The following is a 21,687-nucleotide window of genomic DNA, read 5'->3' as shown; positions in this document are numbered from 1 at the left end:
GGAGCACAGGCTCCAGACGCGCAGGCCCAGCGGCCATGGTTCACGGGCCCAGCCGCTCTGCGGCATGTGGGATCTTCCCGGACCGGGGCACGAACCCGTGTCCCCTGCATCGGCAGGAGGACTTTCAACCACTGCGCCACCAGGGAAGCCCTAAATTTCTATCTTTAATAGTAGTAATAATAAAAGCTGGAACCAAGAACAGAGCCATTAATAAGTAACTATGAGTGTTTGAGTGATTATGGTGTGCCAGACCGTTAAGTGTTTCCCTTGCATTATTTAATTTAACCTTTTCAAAACCCATTGAGGTAAGTACAGTTATTGTCCCCGTGTAACTTTTGAGGTTCATAGCTATTTGAGTGAGTTAGCTAAGATGACATCACTGAGGAGTGGAAGAGCTGGATTTGAACCCAGATCTATTTGATGTGTCTAGCTGACTGCTACCCTGCACTGCTTTTTTGGGCGCATAGCAAAGGCTGATGGTAGCTGCCTTTTTTATTATAATGGTGAGCTTGAACTAGGCATTCTCTAAGTTCTGGGGACCTTCCATCCTCTTTCTGGCTTTCCTTTTCAGGACTCCCAGGAGCCATGTTGTCAGAAGTCCTGCTAGTGTCTGCTCCAGGGAAAGTCATCCTTCATGGAGAGCATGCCGTGGTCCATGGCAAGGTACAAGGCCCCCTGAGCCTTTGAGGATTAGGAACTGTTTCTCCCTGATGCTAACCTTAAAAGAAGCTGAAAGGAAGCCTTGAGGCATAGCTTGGGAGTACATCAGAGAGGAGGTCAGTTTCTCCCCAGCTGGGCAAAGAAAAGACAGGTCTTAGGCCCTCTGAAGGGCTTCTCTGGCCCACCCAGTAAGAGAGCAAAAAGATGACATGGAAATCCCCGTGGGTGGAATGAGGCCACTTAGGAAGTGAGCTTCGGTGGAGAAGAGAAGAGTTTTAAGGACTAAACTCTGGGGAAAACGAATAGGATTCTGCAAAGGAGTCTGAGACATGCATTGTTTCATTTACCTCTTACAACTACCCTCTGATGTTAAACTTTTATTATCCTATTTTGCAGACGTGGAAGCTGGGACTTAGGAGGGGATCGGTAACTTGATCAAGCTCCCGTACACCTCGGTAGAGCTAGGAGTGAACCTAAGTCTGCTTGAACCCAAAGCCATGCTTTTTCCACTCTTTCAAGCTGTTGTTTTTCATATTTTTAACTTGTATTTATCTTTGAAAGCATGGTGATTATGGGGAAGCCATTCCTTGGTGTTGAGAACGTGTGAAGTTTTACGTGAGGAGGGCAAATATAAGTAGGTATTAACTCCTAATTGATTGGTAGTGGCTGTGCCTAGGTGTGTGGGAGAGGGTGCCAACGTTGATTAGCAGTGTCTGCCAAGGGCATAGGTGAGAGTAGCCTGTGTGCTAGAATTTGCCCTCTCTTCTCGGCTCATTGACAAGGGCCCCTTTTTCCTAAGACAGGAGCCATGCTTGTTGCCAACCACCCTCAGGCTAACTGCTTGTGCCCTTCGTTCTATAGATAGCACTGTCTGTGGCCTTGAACTTGAGAACATTCCTCCGGCTTCAGCCCCACAGCAATGGGAAAGTGGGCCTCAACTTACCCAACATTGGCATCCGGCGGGCCTGGGATGTGGCCAAGCTTCAGATGCTGGACACCAGCTTTCTGAGTAAGTGCAGGGAGCAGGAACCAGGTGCGGGAAGAGCCTGGGCCCCGAAGAGAAGGGGAAGGAGGACAGCTGGGCTGTCAGCCCAGTCTGTCCCCAAGGGACCAAAAGCCAGCCACTCTGGGGGTGTTTTCTCTCCTGTCCCCACAAAAATAGCTTCACTTATTTACTAATTTTTTTTAAATTTAAAAGCATAAAATGGTCGATGTGAGCCGTTGGGACAGGTCATCAGGGCCTACTGTTGACTGAAAAAACAAAAGATGCAAAACAGCACATATAGATTAAGTATCAGTGGGTATGTAAATGCAAAGAAGAGGCCTGGGAAGATATATATCCACTGACAATGGTGATTAGTTATGTTTTGGAGGGTACTTCGGTTGGGGAGTGGACAAAGGGAGCCTCCCTTCTACAATGTTGTTTTGACAAAGAGAATGTTTTGGTGTTTTGTGTGATTGAAGATCGTTAAAAATAAAAGTAACTTATGTTACTGGAAAATACGGTCAATGCTGAGATGTTGCCAGGAAAAAAAAAATCCCCAATTATCACTGCCTCCCACTCCACCCCCGCAGGACAACGCTAAGCATTTTGGTGTTCATCCTTCTGGGTTATTTCCTGTAGACCAGTAGTTAGATTGATTGATTGAGATAGGGAGAGAGCTTGTTTTTTACCCAAAATTGGATCAAGCCACATAAACTTTTTTTTTTCTTTTCTCTTTTTTTCCCTTCTTTTTCTTTTTGTTTCTTTCTTTTTCTGTTTTCTTTTTCTTCTTTTTTTTTTCCATATAAACTTCTTAGAAGCGTGTGGGATTTTTGCCTTCTTTGATATATTGGGGCTCTTTTCCCATGCCAATAAATAAAGGCCTCCGTGCTCATTTTTACTAGTGTTCGGACTGTTTTGTCCACTCCTGAGCAGACACGGTTCGTTCATCAGCGGAGTGACTGTCTGCAGCAAAGCTGCAGTGTGTTCTTCGCTCTCAGTGTCTCCTGTCTGGGCTGACGCCTCGTCCTTTGGAACAGTGTCTCCCAGCCAGGGTGGGGCAAGTGAGACTCCTCCAGGGGCCTTTTCTTTTTTAAAAAACAATTAATTAATTAATTAATTAATTATTTTTGGCTGCATTGGGTCTTCGTTGCTGCGCGCGGGCTTTCTCTAGTTGCGGCGAGCGGGGGCTGCTCCTGATTGCGGCGCGTGGGCTTCTCATTGTGGTGGCTTCTCTTGTTGCGGAGCACAGGCTCTAGGCACTCCGGCTTCAGTAGTTGTGGCTTGCGGGCTCTAGAGCGCAGGCTCAGTAGTTGTGGTGCACGGGCTTAGTTGCTCCACGGCATGTGGGATCCTCCCGGACCAGGGCTCAAAGCCGTGTCCCCTGCGTTGACAGGTGGATTCTTAACCACTGCGCCACCAGGGAAGCCCTAGGAGCCTTTTCCAGACGGTTCCCTGTCCCCCATGAGAATCAGTCCACAGCTAGTCACTCAGCCACTCCCAAACCCTGCAGGGAGATGAAGGAAGAGTTGAAAACCCACAATTTCAAGCAAGCATCAGTTCTGCCTTGAGATCCCCCGGGGAGGTTTTTGTTGTTGTTGTTTTAACGGTACAGATGGCTTCCTGGCCCTGCCCCTCTCCTATTGAGAATCGGTAGTAGTGGTAGGTGACCCGGCGTGTGTATTTGGGGGATTGCAGGGACAGCCTCAATTCAGAGTCACTACTTTGGAGCAACCTGGCCCTTGCTCTCCGTGCTACCCCAGGCCACTCAGCCTGGCCGGAAATGTTCCATGAGAACTGGCTGCTACTTTTGTATGTCAGTAGCACGGATTGAGCAGCCAGGTATAGTGGCACACGTCTCAGACCACCTGTCTGAGACTCCCTGTGTGAGCCTGGGAGGGTCACTTACCTCTCTGAGCCCCTGTGAGCAGAGTCGTGATGCCTGGGAGGGTTGCTATGAGGATCCCGCAGGGTGGGAGGTGGGTGGAGGCTGTGATATAGAGTGTAGTCCATTCGCAAGGGCTCGTTAGGCTGCTTCTCCAAGGAGACAAAGGGGATCTGAACCTTTTTGTGTCAAGTTTTCTACTAGGTTGCCAGGGTCTTCCACATTTTTCTTCCAGTGTTTTTTGTTCCCTCCTAATAGTCCTAAACATAGTGAACATTTGGGCATTTATGTGTCCTGGTTTTATGTGCGTGTCCTGTTCTCACTAATTATGTTTTGGGAGAGGGAAATAATACTGCCTTTGGTTTTGATTTTGTACCGTGGAGTTCAGTCCTAGGCCTTTGATTTTGTGTGTGTGTGTGTGTGTGTGCTTGTGTGTGTTTGAAAACTACTAGCAATTAAGCCCTTACTGTATGCCAGGAGCAGTGCTAAGGATACTCTGTACCTTATTTAAACAACCCTGGGAGGATGTACTGCTGTTATCTCTGTTTAACAAGGAGGGAAACTGAGGTGCAAATAGATTAAGTCACCTACTCAAGGTCACAGTAACTGGCACAGTTAGGGCCCAAACCCAAGTCCGCCTACCTCCCAAGCCTGCAGTCCCCTGACACCCTCAGCTGTGGTGCTCGGACCCTGAGTCCATGTCCATCCAGATGCCGACTCCGTGATTGCTCGGCCTTTTGTATTCTGGTGTCTATAAAAGCCCCAAGGCCCTCTCACCCACCCGCTTGCACTTGTTTGCCCACGTGACAGAGCAAGGTGACGTCACAGCACTCACCCCGGAGCAAGTGGAGAAGCTGAAGGAGGTGGCGGGCTTCCCCGAGGACTGTGCCGACCACGAGCACCTGGCTGTGCTGTCCTTCCTTTACTTGTACCTGTCCATCTGCCAGAGTCAGAGGTGTGTGCGCGGTCGGGGCAGGGAGTCCGGGTGCAGCCTGCCCCGGAAACTGAGCCAGGGTGGCGGTAGTTTTGGCTGCTGGACGATGCACGGACTCCTTCCCAGGCTCTGAATAACAGCAGCTGTCCTCACCACGTGCCAGGAGCCGTGCTAGACCCTATATGTATGGTCTGCTTTCAATATTCATGGCAACCCCACGAGAAGGACACTCTCCTCATTTTGCACAGGGAGAAACTGGGACCCAGAGAGAGAGAGACATTCAGGGCCACACAGCTACTTAGTAAGTGGTGAGAGCTCGGAAATCAACTTAGTTCCCTTCAGTGTCAGTGCCTGCCTTTTTAACCCCACACTGCCTCCTCTGGCCTCTTCGATTCAACCAAAGCCAGATTCCATTCTCAGATCCACTGTGTGTCTTCTTCAAGCCATGCCCAGAGAGGCACCCTTGTTCCACATCCCACAGGCTCCAGGGGAACTCCGTGATTAGCAGAGTGAAGCCTGTGTTATGATAAGGTCTGGGTTGTCTGCTCTCTCAGGAAAGCCGGCTCCTAGAGGGGGACATGCCTGCTGAGGTGGTATCACATGGTGACAGAGGGCACGGGCTGAGGGTCAGACGGCGTTGGTTCACACCCCAGCGTGACCATTTACTAGCTTGTGTGAGGTTCTTACCCTTCCTGAGCCTCAGCTTCCTCATCTGTAAGATGGGGGTGGTAATAGCACCTACCTCGTAGGGTTCCTGTGAAGTTAAATGAGTTCATTTACTTAAAGTGTTTGATTCAGAGCCTGGCACGTAGCTTGATAAATGTTAGCTATTATTATTATCACCTTCCTCAGAAAAACTATCAGAGGATTAGAAACATTATACATGAAATGGGCCTAGCACTGTAACTGGCACACAGTGCGTGTTCATTGTGATTTGTGGTCCAGAACCTGAAGGGAAAGCCTCGAGGCGCAGCCCTTCACTCGTGCAGCTGACGCTGGCTAAGCGGCCACTGGGCCCGGGCGCTGCGCTGCAGACACATTCAATCGCGTCTTGACACTTGCTGTCCAATGCCAGGGTTTTCACCTTGAGAGGGGCGTGTCCCCTTCTGGGGTGAGAGCGGGGGACACATTCCAGAATCTGATGTGGGTGGGGTGGGCATGTGCAGTTTCAAAAGGCAGATTCAGTCTTATAATGTTATATTTGGAAAACGGGAAGAGTGCTTAATGGAAATGATAGAACCTGCTGTCTGACGGTTCTCGCTGGGGGGCAGTAGCGGTGAGATGCAGCGACTGGGAACTCCGTCCAGAGCAGGCCTGTGTTACACGCGGCTGGGAGACGCCATCCAGCAGGAGAGGCGTCCCATGAACACAGTATCAGCGCCCAGGGAGATCATTTGAGGACGATCTTGCAGGATGGGGAGCAATTCCCCTGGGGGAGAAAGGGGTGCAGAGCTGTCCTGGGCAGAGGGACCAGCCTATGCTGAGGGCAGGGCCTTGAAAGAGCCTCGCTTGTGTGGGGAGCAGGAAGGAGTTTACAGGAATGGTCGGTGGATCGCGAGGCACTTTTAGGAAGAGCTTCGGTTGGACAACAACATAGTGACTTAAACGATCCTCTCCCTATTTTCAAGTTGTCTGATTCACCATGAGTTCCTGCCATCCAACAGGGGTGCCTTTGGGGTTGGGAGATCTCCCCGAGGTCAGAAAACTGGGCCAGACAATTAGAGTCAGGCCCTGCCCATGTCCAGTCCTGGGTCTGGGCCGCCAGTTCAGCGCTGGCCCCTCACAGCCCTTCAGGAGAGTCACGCTGTGCTGCCTGCTGTGTTTCAGAGCCCTGCCCAGCCTGGACGTCGCTGTGTGGTCGGAGCTGCCCACCGGGGCCGGCCTCGGCTCCAGTGCCGCCTACTCTGTGTGTTTGGCGGCTGCCCTCCTGACTGCGTGCAAGGAGATCCCAAACCCACTGAAGGATGCCGAGGCCGCCAGCAGGTAATCAGGCCCTTGCCTCGCTCCTTGTCCTTCCTGGGCTCCGCACCCTGCGCCAAGAGGAGAGAGGTGTCCCTTGGCCACCTTACAGCTGAGGACGCTGGGAGACAGGGCGGCCACACAACTAGTGATGGCAGAGCTAGATCTGGACCCGGCGGTCTGAATCCAGAGCCTGAGCTCTTTGCCCCCAACCCGCCACCCCTCCTTGCCTCCTTTGGGTTCAGGTGCCCGTGATTTGGTAGAAAGAGCCTGAGCCAAGATGTAGAGGGCAATGGATCAGAGGAGCCATCAGGCCGCCCCTGCCATCGACTCACTGAGGGACCTTGGCCAGCCTGCTGCGCCCCCACCCCACCCTGGGAGCCTCACTCAGTGCCCTTTTCTGTAAATGTTGATACGGATACCCAGCGGGTGTTGCCAGCTGGTACCAAATGGTTATGAAAAGCAGTGTAACGTGCTGAGAAATAAACATAGGAGTGTCCTGTCCGTCAGGTCAGGACGTCTCCCCTCCCGCGGGTCCTCGACCCACAAGGCCGCAGCGTCTCCTCCGCGGCTTATTGTAAGTCACTGAGGCTTGTCCAGGCAGGGCTGCTGTCGGGCTGTTTCTGTTACTTGGGGAAACTTGAGAAACCAGCCCGAGCGCAGATAATGCAGTTTGCCCTGGGAGTTGGGTATGAGGCCCCAGCATCCAGCCTGGCAGCTTCTTGGTGACGCCTGCCCTGGGCCCTCATGGCTCCGGGGAGCCCTCCCACTGGGGGGCCTTATGTACCAGCCATGTGGGCCCAGCTGTGCTGTGTCGGGGGCTCTGCTGGCTAAGCCCGGAGGTCACTTTGGTCCCCGTGGCCACAGCAGGTGTGGGGCTGTTGATGTGATTCCCGGTCCAGATTCCCCAGGGCTGCTCTGAAGGGCGTGTGCTGGAGAGAGGCTGGGGCGGGGCTGGGGGGGGAGGGGCCCGCGGAGGTGGCCGTGGGAAGCATTCGGCAGGTAATGAGCCCTTAATGATTGCACCTGCGGGGGATGCGAGGCAGCTATTCTCCGGAATGGTTTTCAGGAATCTCAGGTTTGCTGGTTAACTGGCTTCTCTCTGGGGCTCCATTTCCTCATCTGAAAGTGAGGGGCAGCACCTATGATCCCTTGGGTGGGGGGAGCTTCCAATCTTGACCTGTGCTGAACCCGAGATAAGATGGTGACTCAGGACGGGGGCTTCAAGACAGCCGCTCATTACTGTGTGCTGATCACTGATTCTAGCCCAGAGCAGTGAAGGCCGTGTTGCCCTGGGTGTCCCAAATAGACCCCTGCCCACAGGCCGGCCAACTGGCTCTGCCTTTCAAAGGATATGGGTGGTTTTGTGTGCGCCTGTGGGTGAGCCAGTGTCCAATGTGCATGTGGGTGTGGTCTTTCTCGTGCTGTTTCCTTCCACCCAGTTCTCCCACCTCCCCTGAAGACCCATCATTCCTTCTCAGAAGCTGTGAAGAGGGCAGACCCACCCTCCCTGCTCCCCAGCATTTCCCAATCGGAAGGAAGGCTCGAGTTTGCAGAGTGGGCCAGGCCCTGGGCTATGTTCAGCTACCCCTTCCCCACCTTGCTGGCTTGCTCGCTCACTTTTCGGTCCTGGAAAGGGCCAGTTCTTGTCCAGTTCCAGGAGTAACACAGGCTGCATGGCCTCGGGCTGGACTGCTCTCCCGCTGTGTCTTGCCTCACTGACCCACCTTGTCCCTCAGCCCCTCCATTCAGAACAGGGTGTGCCCCGTCCAGCCGGCATCGCACTTCCCAGAGGCTGTAGTTAAGTTCTGGTGGCTTCCTGACATCTGCTCTGTATTAGACTCCAAGCTGCAAGCAGTTAAGGACCACGTCTGTGTGGGTTTAGTCACAGGTACATAGTAGATGCTCAATAAATATTGGACAAGTGAGCGAGTCTCGTCAGCACCAAAAAGGTCAGTAGTTAACGAGCTCAGGCAGTGAGTGAGTGGTACTGTGATCTGAATCTCGGTGTCCTCTGCTGTAAGAAAGGGGATGGTAATTGTACCTTCCCTTTTGAGTTATTGTGATTGTGAGGATTACAGATGGTCCATTAGAGAAAGCCTTTAGCGCAGTGCTTGGCCCTGGGTAATCAGTAGCTTTTGAGCAGTGTTAACTCACTATGAATCATAGCCTCACAACCACCCTGTGAGTCTCAGGTCCCTAAAATCCTCATCTGACAGATGAGGAAAGAGACTCAGAGGGGGTGATTGACTTTCCCAAGGCTCCACAGCAAAAGAGTGGGTGGACCAGGCTTGGAGTGACTCCAGGTGCCATGATCCCAGGCGGCCTCTTTTTCCAGAGCACATACTCTCCCCTGGGCATTTTACAAAGCACCTGTGTGTTTTTCCATCCCACAAAATCCTCTGTGAGGTAGACATCTTTATCCCTATTTCCCAGATGAGAACACTGAGGGTCGGAGGTGACACAGTTGCTCAGGGATGTCCAGCAAGTCAGTGGCGGGATGGGGTTCACACCAGCTCCCTGCTTGATTCCCAGCTCAGCTGCACAAGCCCCAGTGGCTTCTGCCATTTCACGGGGCAGGGACTCGACAGAAAGGAAACAAGAGCTGAGAGAGAAGGTGGGGCAGTGGGGCTGAGCACTTGCCCTCGTTCGATACTCACATGTTTTGGGTCTGTTCACTTAAACAGTCATTGAGTCCGCATTCCTTCTGGGGAGGCACCGTGGCCGCGGGTTGGGGAGGGATCCAGAGATGACCCACATTCCACACCCCTGCACTGAGCCTGTGAGGAGGGAGGAGTTACCATCCTACAGAGAAGAGTGAGGCTCAGAGAGGGCAGGCAAGGGGCCCAGGGTCACTCAGCTCATAAGAGGCAAAAAGCAGGATCCTGTGAACTCAAAGCCTTGGCTCTTTTCGCTGTACCAGGCGAAAAGGCATGCTTTAGGGCGTGCTCTTTAGCCGGAGAGGTTCAGAATTGTTTATTTTTCTCTTCTTTCTGAGTTCGGGGGCCCAAGCCCCTTTGCCTTTTGGTCTCCAGCAAGCCCAGACTGTGACCTCTGCCCTCTGCTTCCCTCGGTGACCCCCAGCCCCCTGTTCACCACCATGGACAGTAAAGACGAATCTCTGTGTCTCCTTCAGGTGGACTGAGGAGAGCTTGGAACTAATTAACAAGTGGGCCTTCCAGGGGGAGAGGGTGATTCATGGGAACCCCTCCGGAGTGGACAACGCTGTCAGCACCTGGGGTAGGTGTTCTTTATTTTTAGTCTTTTAGAAATTCTTATGACAAGTGTAGCTGCCCAGGCTCTTTGGGTTTGGGATGAGCAGCATCAGTGGATTCTGAGGAAGATGGCATTTTCCTGGTGGGAGGGGAACGGGGGACGTCTCAGGGCCTTGCACGTCCTGGATCCGAATCTTGGGGGGTGGGCTGGGGCCTGGGAAGCTACGGTTTCAGTGGGACCCCCAGCCCCAGGGGTCCAGATGGTGAAGCTGCGGAACCATTGCTGTGGGGTCTGCAGACCACACCAGCTGGGCTCCCCTCCTGTGAGGACGCCTGGTCCCACCTCCACTCCATCGCCGTGCAGCCCGTTGGAGGGAAGCTGGATGCCTGGATGTAAGGGAGGGACCCCAAGTCCTGGGTGCAGAGTGCATTTGCGCCCTCCTAGGCCTTTGCTGCCTGAAGCTGAGGTGCCTAGTTATGGGGTTGAGTCTAGTTACAGTGACACTCTACCACTACCCCAAACCCAGCCCCTTTCCCAAGAGGCACAGGTACGGAGCTTTTCCTATGACTCTGACCCACTCTTTCTTCTCTTTAGGAGGAGCGCTCCGATACCAGCAAGGGAAGATTTCATCCTTAAAGAGGTAATTCTGGGGGAGCCGCAGCTTCTGAGTCTGGCAGGGAAGAGGGGAGCCCCATTTCTTTGGGAAGGAGTGAGGGGCATGTGCCCCTGGGCATCCCCTCCCCTGTGTGGTCCCACAGGGCATGGGCCGCGAGGAAACCTGCTCTTCCCTCTCCACTTCAGCTCTTTTTTTTTTTTTGGCTGCACCGCGTGGCTTGTGGGATCTTAGTTCCCTGACCAGGGAGGATTGACCCCTGGGCCTCAGCAGCGAGAGTGCAGAGTTCCAACCACCGGACCGCCAGAGAATTCCTCACTTTAGCTCTTAAATTGCCGAGAGATCAGAGGGGGAGGTCATGCGAGGCTGCACCATTCCACTTCCAGGAAGTGGCTGTTTCCCCAGACCTTCATTCAGTTACCTGTTCATCCGTTCAGTTACCTGTTCATCCGTCCATTTGTTCAGTAAACAAGAACTGATACCTTCCTGTGTTCCAGATGACACTGCATTAGGGCCTAGGGGTATAAAGATGAATCTTGGACATAGTCCTGGGCGGTTAGGGACAGACATACACACACAAGCCACCAGAAGACAACATGGGAGTTGCCATAGTGATGGCACCATGGCCCAGCAAGACTGGAGCCCGCAGCAGGCTCCTGGGAGTCTGAGTGGAAGGGACATTTAACAACTTTCAGCTTGTTTTATATTTCCTTCTGCTCTCCCTCCGGAAGCCTTGGAATTACTGACATGCATATTAAATTCCAACACCCTCTGTTCTGTTTGCACTCAGTGTGGAAACGTCAGTGGCAGGAGTGAGGCCCATGGCCAGGAGGAGCAGGTGCCTCCTGGCTCTTCCCTGAGCCCTCCATCAAGTTGGGGGGGCTGGTGGTTGTCCCAGGGTGCTCTGCCGCCTCGGGGCGCCTTTCCCCACTCAGAGGGTCCCAGGGCTCCCTGTCACCTTCCTCAGCCAGGGTGGTCTTCTTGGCAGCTGGACAGCAGGTCCTGGCCCTCTGCCTCTGCCAGCTGGGCCACTCCATTCGAGGCTCAGTGACCTGGCAGGCCATGGTGCGGACTCCTTCTGCCTGCACCTCTGGCATCTCCCCACCCCTGCTCTGTCAGCTTCTGGGAGCCAAGCCTGCCTTTCTGAGGCCCCACATCAGCATTTCTTTAGCCTCAGCACTGCGGACATTTGGGGCTGGAGAATTCCTTGCAGTGGGGGCAGTCCTGTGCAGTGTGGGATGTTTAGTAGCATCCCTGGGCTCTGCCCACCGGATACCCATAGCACCTCCCCTGTCTCCCAGTGTGACAACCAAAGATAGCTCCAGACATTGCCACCTGTCCCCTGGAGGGCAAGTGCCCCTGGGTGACAGCCACTGCTCCACACAAAGGAGGGAGCGGAGCCATTGAGGAGCTCGGAACAGCTTCCTCCGGCTGCTTGTGGAAGCGATGGCAGGGGGACCTTGTGCCCAGGTGGTGGCTGGCCCTGCCAGGTGGACCGAATCCACGTGCAGTGAGAGCAGGAGCGAAGGCGGGATGCAGAGGCCTGTGGGCCCGCGCCTGCCCTCAGCCCACGGGCTTTTGGAGGAGGCAGTCATGACTGTGATCCTCGGCACACAGGTGTCCTCGGCGTTCTGAAGCCGCTGGGGATGACAGTCATAGGCAGGCTGCAGACCTGGGGAGTCCTTCTTGGGGCAGGGGCAGGTCATTCACTCTGTTCCCTGCGAGCCTGTCGTATCCTAAGCCCTGAACTGGGCCCTGGGGACAGAAGATCAATGCAGATGTGGCTGGGCACATGCATGGCCTATGGGGGGAATTAAGAGCTGAGCGCTGGAGGGTTTCCCAGGCATGCGGAGGCGTGGGGAGAGGCCCCAAGGTGTGCACAGTGGCCGGTGGTGGTGGCGGGGTGGTGGCAGATTCTCTGGGGTCCACAGGCTCAAGTTTGAGTCCAGCTCTGCCATTTGCCTGCTGGGGGCCCTTAGGTGAGTCACTTCTCCTGAGGCCTCTGTCTTCTCTTTTACGTAATAGGGATCCTGGGCATGAAATCAGAAACGGTATTTATCAAGTGCTTATTCACTCCTTCCTGACCAAATTCATTCATCCAGTCTACAAATATCTCTGAACAACTACTGGGTGCTGGGGCCTCAGCAGTGAACCCAAAGTTCCGCCTTCACGGAACTCCCACTTTGTGGGAGGACAAACCACAGACAGATGTCTCTGTAAGGGCACGGCAGGCCATCCTGTCTCTGTGAGGGCCGGAACGTGAAGGGGGGAGTTGGACAGGCTGATCAAGGGAAGCCTCTAACCAGACGGCATTTGAGCAGAGCTGCGGAGGCTGGGGCAGGTCCCTGGAGGAGGAGATGCACATGCAAAGGCCCTGAGGCAGGAGTGTTCCTGGCATGCTTAGCAGCAGCCAGGAGGCCAGCGTGGCTGAGTGGAGTGAGCTCCAAGAGAGGGCAGAGATGAGATGAGGCTGAGGACATAGCCAGGCCCAGATCTCTTATGGGGCATAGCCCCAGGTGGTGGTCACTGGATGTCATAGGACCCTGAGTTTTGTGGGGCCTGCAGGGCTAGCAGCAGAGGCCTGTTTGCAGAGGACTTTTTCTAAGATGAAGATGTGGTACCCAAAGTTCTCCCATCCCGATGGATGGTGGCACAGAGCGACTGACCTTTGCTGCTGGTTACAGGGCACTGCGGCGAGCAGATGGCAGATTTCTCTAAGAAGCCAGGAGGCCAGCTCCACATTAATCCCACCAATGGCTTAAAGAGGAGCCCTTGCACCCCAAACCACGCCTGGTGCTTCTCAATTAAAAAAAAGCATTGTTTGCAGAGAGGATCAAGATGCGACCTCCCAGAATGCTGCCCTTTTGAGGAATGGCTTGTCTTTAAAGGGAAGAGAAAAGCCACATAGAATGTTCATCATTTGTAAAGTTAAAAAAAAGCCAGTCTCCGAGGCTGAGAATCGATATTAATTTCATGGGCTTATGGGCGGTGAGATCAAGCAGGTTTCTGACAGCCTTTTCCAGCCCTGTTGGATTTTACAATCTTGATCTGTGAAAAGAAAAGCGAATAAACGTATCAGGGGCCTGTCCGTCTCCAGCTGTCTCTGGCTAGAGCTCATCCAAATTCTCCATGCTCTGTCCCTGGCCTTGGAGCAGTGCTCTGAAAGGCAGGTTGGGATGACAAGAAACAGTGGCTTAAGTCCCCAAAGACAGCCAACCACAAGGACAATTGGGGTTGTGGCTTTAGGAGAGATTAGAAAGCCGAGAGGGCAGATGAGGACGACGGGGTCGTGCTCGAGAGCCGGCTGACCGTGGCCACCCCAGGCCCTCCGTTCTCCCACCTGAGGGTGACTGACTTCCTCTAACCACACCTAGTATCATACCAGGGCCACCGGTCTGGGCACCATCGAGGCAGGGCAAGAACTGGCTCAGAGCGCTGGGACCCTGACTCTCCCATAAGGCTGCCCTCCCTTCACGTTCCTGTGCCCAGTGGAGCATGCTTCTTCCCCATGCCCCCTCCATGACCCATCCCTGGTCCTGTGGCTTTTTCTTTTTGAATCTCCAGCACCCTCCTCTCCAGTTCCCTGGGGTGGCCCACAGGACAGAACCTCAGCCCCTTGTACCCTTTGAACTTCTAACTCCATGCATGCCAGGCCCTCCATGTGCATGTTCGCTCGAGGTTGAATGAATGAATGAGTGAGTCACAAGCCAAAGGAAAATGTCCATCTGCTCAGGGGCCAAAGCAGGGAGGCAGCTGTAGGCGGTGGTGGGCACCCCGGGGTGGGTGTCAGGAACCCATGCTCCCTGGACCTGTCTCCAGCCTGCCATTGACGTCGCCTCCCCGGGCCTCTGCTTCCTGCACTGGGTCACGGTGGGGCGGAGTACAGGCGGACCCCCAGCCCTGACCCAGCTGCCCCGTCCTGGGCTCACCGTGGGCCCTCTTCACCCCACAGGCCGCCAGCTCTGAAGATTCTGCTGACCAACACCAAAGTCCCTCGCAGCACCAAGGCCCTGGTGGCTGGCGTCAGGAGCAGGCTGCTGAAGGTGCCGCTGGCTCCACTCCTGGGCGGGATCCCGGCAGGGCCACGGCACTCACGTTTGGGTGTCCAAGCCCTCCCTCTGCCTTGTGGGTTAGCAGAGGGGGGTGGGGTGGAGGGGACCTGGGAAGGTGCCGTTCGTCCATACACCTGCCGGGAGGCAGAACAAGGATTGTTAGACATGCTGGCTTTGCAGTGAGAACCCCCGCTTGGGTCAAGGGTGGCTGGACAAGGTGGGGACCAGGCCAGAAGGAGAGGGGGTTTCCTTAGAGGGTGGGTGTGGGCCCTGGGGACACCTCCTCCCCCTGCCCTGGTGCTGGAGCAGCTGTCCAGTGTCTGCCAGCCCCCAGGCCTCATGGGCCCTCGATCCCTTTCCCTGCAGTTCCCAGAGATCGTGGCCCCCCTCCTGACCTCCATAGACGCCATTTCCCTGGAGTGCGAGCGGGTGCTGGGGGAGATGGCGGCGGCCCCGGCCCCGGAGCACTACCTCGTGCTGGAGGTAAGAGCCTGCCTGCAGGATCAGGGTCCTTCACCCACGGCGCTGTCCCAGGCAGGGGCTTCCCATCTGCACTCAGAATCCCTGGGAGCTAAAGCACAGAGGCCGGGCCTGGGCACCCATGTGTGCACCCGTGAGCAAGCGTGCCTTCTTTTGAAGCCTCTTCCCAGGTGATTCGGAATAATCAAGTGAACACACAGCACTGAGGGTGGTGCCTGGCATGTGCTAAGTATGACGGGCCAGGTTTGGCATCATACATGTAAGAACACAGTCCTCCATAGGTCCAGGAGCAATTTCTCCCCTGGCCGCTTCTTTCCTGTCATGTTTGCTAAGTGCATCTGTTCATGCAGTAGCTGTATCTCACCTGCATGCTGTGGATCAGACATGGTCGAAAATTGTTCTCCCACTGTCAATACTCCAGCCACCACCCTGTGCCTAATTCTAGTGTAGAGGTTGAGACCTCACGCTTTGGATTTCCTCAGGCCCAGGTCTGAATCGTGGCCTCACTGGAGTGTCTTAAGAGTGCAGTGAGGCCCTGTGGGTAACACACGAGCACAATGCCCAATGAGCCACCAGCTCAGCCAGAGGGCCCAGGCTTATTCCCACACCCGGTCCATCTGGCCCAGTGAATGGACTGCATTAAAAAGCCATCTGGCTTCCCTGCAAGAATCAGAAGATCCGGCAGCCCCAGCTGACATAGCTGTGTGGCAGCAGTCAGCTGGAGGTGCCCAGGGGACCCCCTTGAGAGTGGCCCTGGTGTCTCCATTTCTCCGTAGTCCCCCACCACTCCCTAAGTATTACCCACAGCCACTATACTCTTTGCCTGGTGCCTCCCTGTCCCGCTGTAGGCATTTGAGTCTGCAGCCCCTGTAATGAGTGGGAATTGCTACTCTCCCAGGTCTCTTCGCAAATGATTCCTCACTTAGTCCTACAACAACCCACCTGTGAAGTGGATAAGTTGCCACCCTTTTACAGATACAAAAACCAAGGCCTAAAGAGAATGACTTTCTCTGAGGTTTTCCAACTAGTGAGTGGCCCTGAGCTAGGGAGTCACTGACTTATTTGTTTATTCCTTTAGTCAACAATTTTTTTTTTTGGCCTCGTTTCACAGCTTGCGGGATCTTAGTTCCCTGACCAGGGATTGAACCTGGGCCACGACAGTGAAAATGTCAAGTCCTAACTGCTGGACCGCCAGGGAATTCCCAACAAATTTTTAATGAGTATCTACCACAGGCCCGGTGTAGGGACTCCATCTAATTCATTTCTGGGCTTTTGCCCTCGTTCCCCCAGCCTTTGCCTGCTCATTCTCAATTCCTTTCACGTAGAAAGGAAGGGAACACAGTCCTCCCGAGTAGGAAATTAATAATGATGGAGTGCTGCCTAAAATACACCCTGTTGAGCCCCTGGAGAATGCCTCAGAACAGCACGTCGATTATACATTGTGTATATTTTTGGCTTCAGCAGCCGCTGAAATGTGCAGCTCGCCTCCCGGACAGCTCTGCGCTCCAGCCAGTGAGCTGTTCTCCTGTGTCACAGCCTGTCATCTGATCCTTGACAGATTTTGGATCAGAATGTGACAGGTGTCTGGAACCTGCTTTGGCAACGTGACACCTGGTGCTCAGGCGCAGAGAGAGGCCCCCAGAAGTTTTCCCTCCCTTCCAGCCCTCGGGGCCGGTGAAAGGCACCCGAGGCTGCCACCGGGCCATCACGCCTGTCTGCTCGTTTGTCAAAAGTACTGGGGTGTGTGAGGCGGGCTGCGGTGGGGAGGCAGACCCGACCCTGCCCGATGGCTCCAGGCAGGAGAACCAGGTGGGCCTCGGCAGACAGCCCTGTGATTGGCAACCCTTATGGCACACAGGCGCTCCCAGGACCCCGGGGCAGAACTGCATGCTGTCAAGCCGCACACGGCAAGAAGTGGGTGGCGGGAGGGATGCCAAGGGTGCTCTCAGAGGGGGGGTAGATGCACGCTTCGCATCAGGCAGGCCTGGCTTCCCGTGCCAGCTCAGTACCTTACTAGGTCAGTGACCTTAGGCAAATCACTTTGTCCTCTGAGCCTCAGTTTTCCCCTTGGAAAAATGGGGATGATGGTAATGCAACCGTAAAAGTACTAACAGCAGCTGACGTTTGCCAAGCATTTACCCCGTTCCAGGCATCATGTGAAGGGTATGTCATTCCATCCTCACAGCAATGAGGCAGATACTCTTACAATCCTTACTTTACAAGGGGGGAAACTGAGGCTCAGAATGAAAGACCTCTTCCCAAGACACACGACCAAGAAGTGGCAGAGCTGGGACCCAAACCCAGGCCCCTCTGCCTCCAGATCCCACATTTGTAACTTCCCTGCAGACCAGAGCTCATCCTCAGAGCCTCAGCATCTAGCAGGGTGCCAGCAGCATGTTGAAGGGATTTGCCAGACACTGATGGAGTAAATGAAATGTAAATAGGGAACGCCTGGGCAGTGAGGGTTGTTAGCTTTGTTATTTCATCAACCTGCATCTTGTTTGATCTGCAGGAGGGCAGGAATTTTATTATGCATAATCAAGGAAACCTGAACAAACATTTAGCAGTTTCCCCCACTTGTGACCTTGTTAGAACTACAAACCTGTTCTTATTCTGAAAATCGGTACCTGAGGGAGCTGTAGGATGGCATATTACTTGAGACTTCTTTTCGTGCAAATGACAGAAAGATAACTCTGGCGGCCTACCTCTGAAGTCAACCAGTTTTGGCAGCTTCCAAGGAAAGAGGCAGAGTAAACCCTGGGAGGGATCTCATTGGCCCAGCTGGGGTCACAAGCCTGATCAGTCCCCATGGCCGGAGCCTCTGAGGCCAGGCCTGGGACATGTGCTCACCACCAGCTCCATCCCAGCCCCGTGGGACGTCCTGCTGGAAGGAGAGGTTCTTTTATCAGTGGAGAGGGACTGTGTGCTGGGTAGTCAGAGCCATTTGCGTTCCCAAACCAGCAGCTGTCACGTGGACAGGGCGGGCACAGGACCTCGGCCTCAGGCAGGCCAAGCAGGAACAGAGACCTCTCTCCCTCAGGAGCTCATCGACATGAACCAGCACCATCTGAATGCCCTCGGTGTGGGCCATGCCTCGCTGGACCGGCTGTGCCAGGTGACCATGGCCCACGGACTGCACAGCAAGCTCACTGGTGCGGGCGGCGGGGGCTGTGGCATCACGCTTCTCAGGCCAGGTACCCAGGGGATGGGCAGGGTTCCACCTGGGCAGTTCCCTTGGGAGAAAGAAGAGGCCTCTGAACAGTCTCAGCTCTGCTATATGGCCTTGGTCAAGTGAATTAACCTCTCTGGGCCTTTGTTGCCACATTGGTAAAATAAGGATGCTAACAACCTAGTTTATGTAAGATTGTTGCCTAGATTCAAGGAGGAAAAATGCATTTAGAGATGCTGGTGCCGGGCTTGTTCCTACCACCTCCTTACCTGCCAAGCCTCCCACAAGCTTGAGAAGTAACCAGGACATTGTCACCACCAACCCTACCAGCCTTGCATCCCCTGCTGTCACCTCTTGATGGGGCCACGATGCAGACTGACCTTGCTACAAAAGAAAGGGGTCTCTTTCCTCTTAGTCTCTGGGGAAAGAGCAGGGCCGAGATTGAGGAACGGGCTTATAGTAGCCCCTGTGCTGGGGTGGGAGTCACTGCTCCTTTTGGTTTCCTTTCTCTCCGTCTCCCCTTCTTGGCCTTGTCCTCCTTCCTTTTCTTGTCCTGCTTTTCCCCTTGGCTCTGCTATAAGCCCTCAGTGGCCCACAGAGGCCCCCTGTGCCTCAGTGGGACTCCCAGGCCCCGGAGTCACCGTGTCCTAACTTCAGGAGACCTTGACTATGGGAACCTAGTTCAGGCGGCAATGACGATGGCGAAAGAACATTTCTTGAGCGTATGCGGTGTACCAGGCGCTGTGCCAGGCTCTCCACCTGCAGTAGCCCATGCCAGCCTCACCATGACCCTTGAGGGGTAGGTCTCATTACTAGGCCCTTTCCCAGATGAGGAGACTGAGGCTCAGAGAGGGGAAGTCATTTGTCTGAGGCCCCACGGCTGAGCCAAGGCCAGGTCCGTGTGACTCGGGATCCACAGCCCTCCCAGGGAGGGTGCCAGGCTCGGCATACCAACAGGGAGACCGGGCCCTGGGCCTGTGCCGTGAGCAGAGACAAACATTCTCCGAAGGAGTGGACAGTTGTCAGGGGTGACCTGCTGCCCTTCCTCCCCACAGATCTGGAGCGGCCAGAGGTGGAGGCCATGAAGCAGGCGCTGACCAGCTGTGGGTTTGACTGCTGGGAAACCAGCATCGGTGCCCCTGGTGTCTCCGTCCACACGGCTGCCTCCCTGGACGCCCCTGTCCAGCAAGCCCTGGATGGCCTCTGAGATGAAATCACCCCGCCACGAAGCCCCTTCCCGATTATCCTGGGCACTGGAGTTGGCCTCTGTGCTGGCCATTGGGCACCCAGCTCCTGACGCTGACCGGGAGGCCCCCAGCCCCTCTGTGATGCCCCTCCCACTGGCCATGCCCCCCAGTCCCCAGAGTAAGTCAGGCGGCCCAGAAGCCATGTCTGTGTTCTACAACATTCTCTGGAGCTGGCGGGCAGTGGGGCCATGTGGAGTCCTCTGAGACTCAAGGGCCTCTTTCCTGTCCTCCCTGAAGCGCCCACAGACCCACAAATTCCCTGGCAGAGCTGCTTGGATCCGAGATGCAGGGGTCTGGTTCCCAGAGCAGCGGGCCTTCTCCCTCCTTCCACCTCTGCTCACCTCCCCCAGGAAGCCTTCCCAGGCTGTTCTCTCCAGCTAGACTGTGGGTCCCCTCAGGGGGTGTCCGGGTGGTGGTCTTTGCCTTCTATCCTGCAGCCCGAAGGTTGGCCAAAGGCAGGGTTGATGTGCAGTTTCTTCCAGTCTGAACCCAAGGGATTTGAAGAAAAGATGGCAAAGGGGGAATAAAAAGATCTTGAGTAAAGAGTGCCTCACTCGTGTCCGGAAAGAAGAGGGAGGGTCTGGTCATCTCCAGCTGCCCACACCCTCCTCTCCTGTCCTGTCCCTTCTCCAGCCACTTTTTTCAGTGGAAAGAAAGGCTTTGGGTCATTTGGTTGTGTGTCTCGGGGGATGGGGCGGGGTTTGCCCAGATGGCCCTGGCCAGACAGGGACGGATGCCCGGACATCAAGCTCTCAGCCCCTCAATAGAGCTCCAGCCCACTTTTCCAAAAAGGGGAATTTTAAGCTTCCGTCCTTCTCAAATTGTGAGTACCCACTAATCCGCAGACTTTTTTAAGAAATGGAAACAAACCTGCGGTAGGTCATGGAATATTCCTTTCTTTCTAAAATTGACTGGGGCTGGGAAAGAGACTTGAGCACTGGTAGCCAGTGCCTGGCACCTGCTGGCCCTATTTGAATTTTATATTGCAAGTCAAGGCTCTATGAAATGGCAGAATGCATACAAAAGCCCTGGTAGCTAGCATATTGCCACCGGAAGCTCTGGAAGCCCTGGGTCTGCAAGAGGCCGGACAAGAAGTTTGGGGGGCTGGGGCAGGGAGTGCAGGATTTGGTTAAAATGGCTCTGTGCTTCTGCCCTTGACCACTAGGGGGCAGCTGGCTTCTTTCCCAGCATCTTCACGGGGAGGGCGAGTAGCAGGCAGCCTTAGAGCACAGTCTCTCTGCCCCCCACACCAGGGTTCTCTCTCCAGGTTCCGCCTGGGGTCGCTGCCAGGAATCTGAGGGCGATAGGAAGAACATCTGCCCCAGCTTAACATGTGAAAATGGCCCTAGCATCACTGATGGGGGGTTGCCTGCCTCTGCCCTTCAAAACAAATAATGCATAAAATGATAATACTGAGGGCTTACCATGTGTGGGGGCACTGTTCTAAGCACTGTCCCTCAGTCATTGCTTTTCATCTACCCCAATCTTGGAGAATAATTGCCAGTCTCAGTCCCATTTTACAGATCGGGAAACTGAAGCTCAGAGAGGTTGAGTAACTCATCCAAGGCCACACAGCGAATCAGCATCCAAGGCAGGATTCCAACTCAAATGGTCTGACTCCAGCCCCTGCCCTCAGCCCCTATGTGCTTCTGCCTGGACACAGGTTTGTTGTGATTCTTGCTGTTTTCCATGCTCGGGCTCCTGATTTCCTCCGGACTCTGATGTACGTGGTCAGAGTGGGGCTTGGGCCTGGGTGTCTTTTGAAAGTTCCCCATATGGTTTGAGTGAGCACTCAGGGTTGCAAGATGCTTTCTCAGGGAGGAGGCTGGTTGGCAGCATTTCTACACTGCAGGAGGCGGGCCTGAGAGGAGGGTGTCCAGAGGCTGAGGCCCCAGAGCCTACCTGCTCCTTGAGACGCTCCCTCTTCCTCGCTCCCTGGGGACCAGGTGTCACTCCTGGAGCAGAAGCCAACCCGTTACTCTTGCCCCACTGAAGCAGCCACCTGGCGTGCCTTGGCCTACAGGCTCTCACCCCAGCCACTGTCACCGGCCACCATATGGGCCTAGTGGGCCCCACTCCTGGCCACCTGTCTTTGATATAACATTTGTATACGATTTGCATTTGTAGCCTCGCCCTTCTCGTTGCCTAGTGTGGTGGTTCTCCCAGCTGCACCTGGAAACCACCCCTGAATGCCTCGCCCCACCCCCAGCTGTTCTGATTTAACAGATCACGGCGGGACTCAATCATGGGTAGTTTGTCCAAGCTCCTAGGTGACTCGAATGTGCGGCCAGGGCTGAGGACACTGAAGTAGATGACACCTGAAGTCATTTCTGCAGCCTTCACGGCACTGAGAGCTCGCCTGGGCCCCCATTCGGCTCTGCCAGCCACTAGCCACGTGACCTGGGGCAAGCCAGTCCACTCTCGGGGCCGTGGGCTCCTCATCGGGAAGATAGAAGTAATAGTAATGCCCACCTTATAGAGTTTCGTGAA

General features: G+C 54.7%; 1 protein-coding gene across 2 annotated transcripts; it reads left to right on the top strand.

Moving 5' to 3' along the window:
* The first annotated feature begins 574 nt into the window (after window positions 1-574).
* Window positions 575-19,168, top strand: MVK (mevalonate kinase). Of its 2 annotated transcripts, XM_007448222.1 has the most exons (10): window positions 575-663; window positions 1,522-1,669; window positions 4,338-4,482; window positions 6,289-6,444; window positions 9,557-9,660; window positions 10,231-10,276; window positions 14,202-14,292; window positions 14,668-14,784; window positions 17,822-17,975; window positions 19,006-19,157. In XM_007448222.1, exons 1-10 carry the CDS (start codon window positions 586-588, stop codon window positions 19,155-19,157), a joined length of 1,191 nt encoding a protein of 396 aa, XP_007448284.1. In that variant the 5' UTR covers window positions 575-585. The 2 variants fall into 2 exon arrangements, with proteins under 2 accessions (XP_007448284.1, XP_007448285.1); XM_007448223.1 differs by lacking the exon at window positions 6,289-6,444 and having other exon boundaries at window positions 19,006-19,168.
* Window positions 19,169-21,687: the final 2,519 nt, after the last annotated feature.

The sequence above is a fragment of the Lipotes vexillifer genome, unplaced genomic scaffold, assembly GCF_000442215.2.
Source record: "Lipotes vexillifer unplaced genomic scaffold, Lipotes_vexillifer_v1.1 scaffold236, whole genome shotgun sequence".
Classification (NCBI taxonomy): domain Eukaryota; kingdom Metazoa; phylum Chordata; class Mammalia; order Artiodactyla; family Lipotidae; genus Lipotes; species Lipotes vexillifer.
The sequence above is the reverse complement of the archived record's forward strand: the minus strand, read 5'-3'. Positions and strand labels throughout refer to the sequence as shown.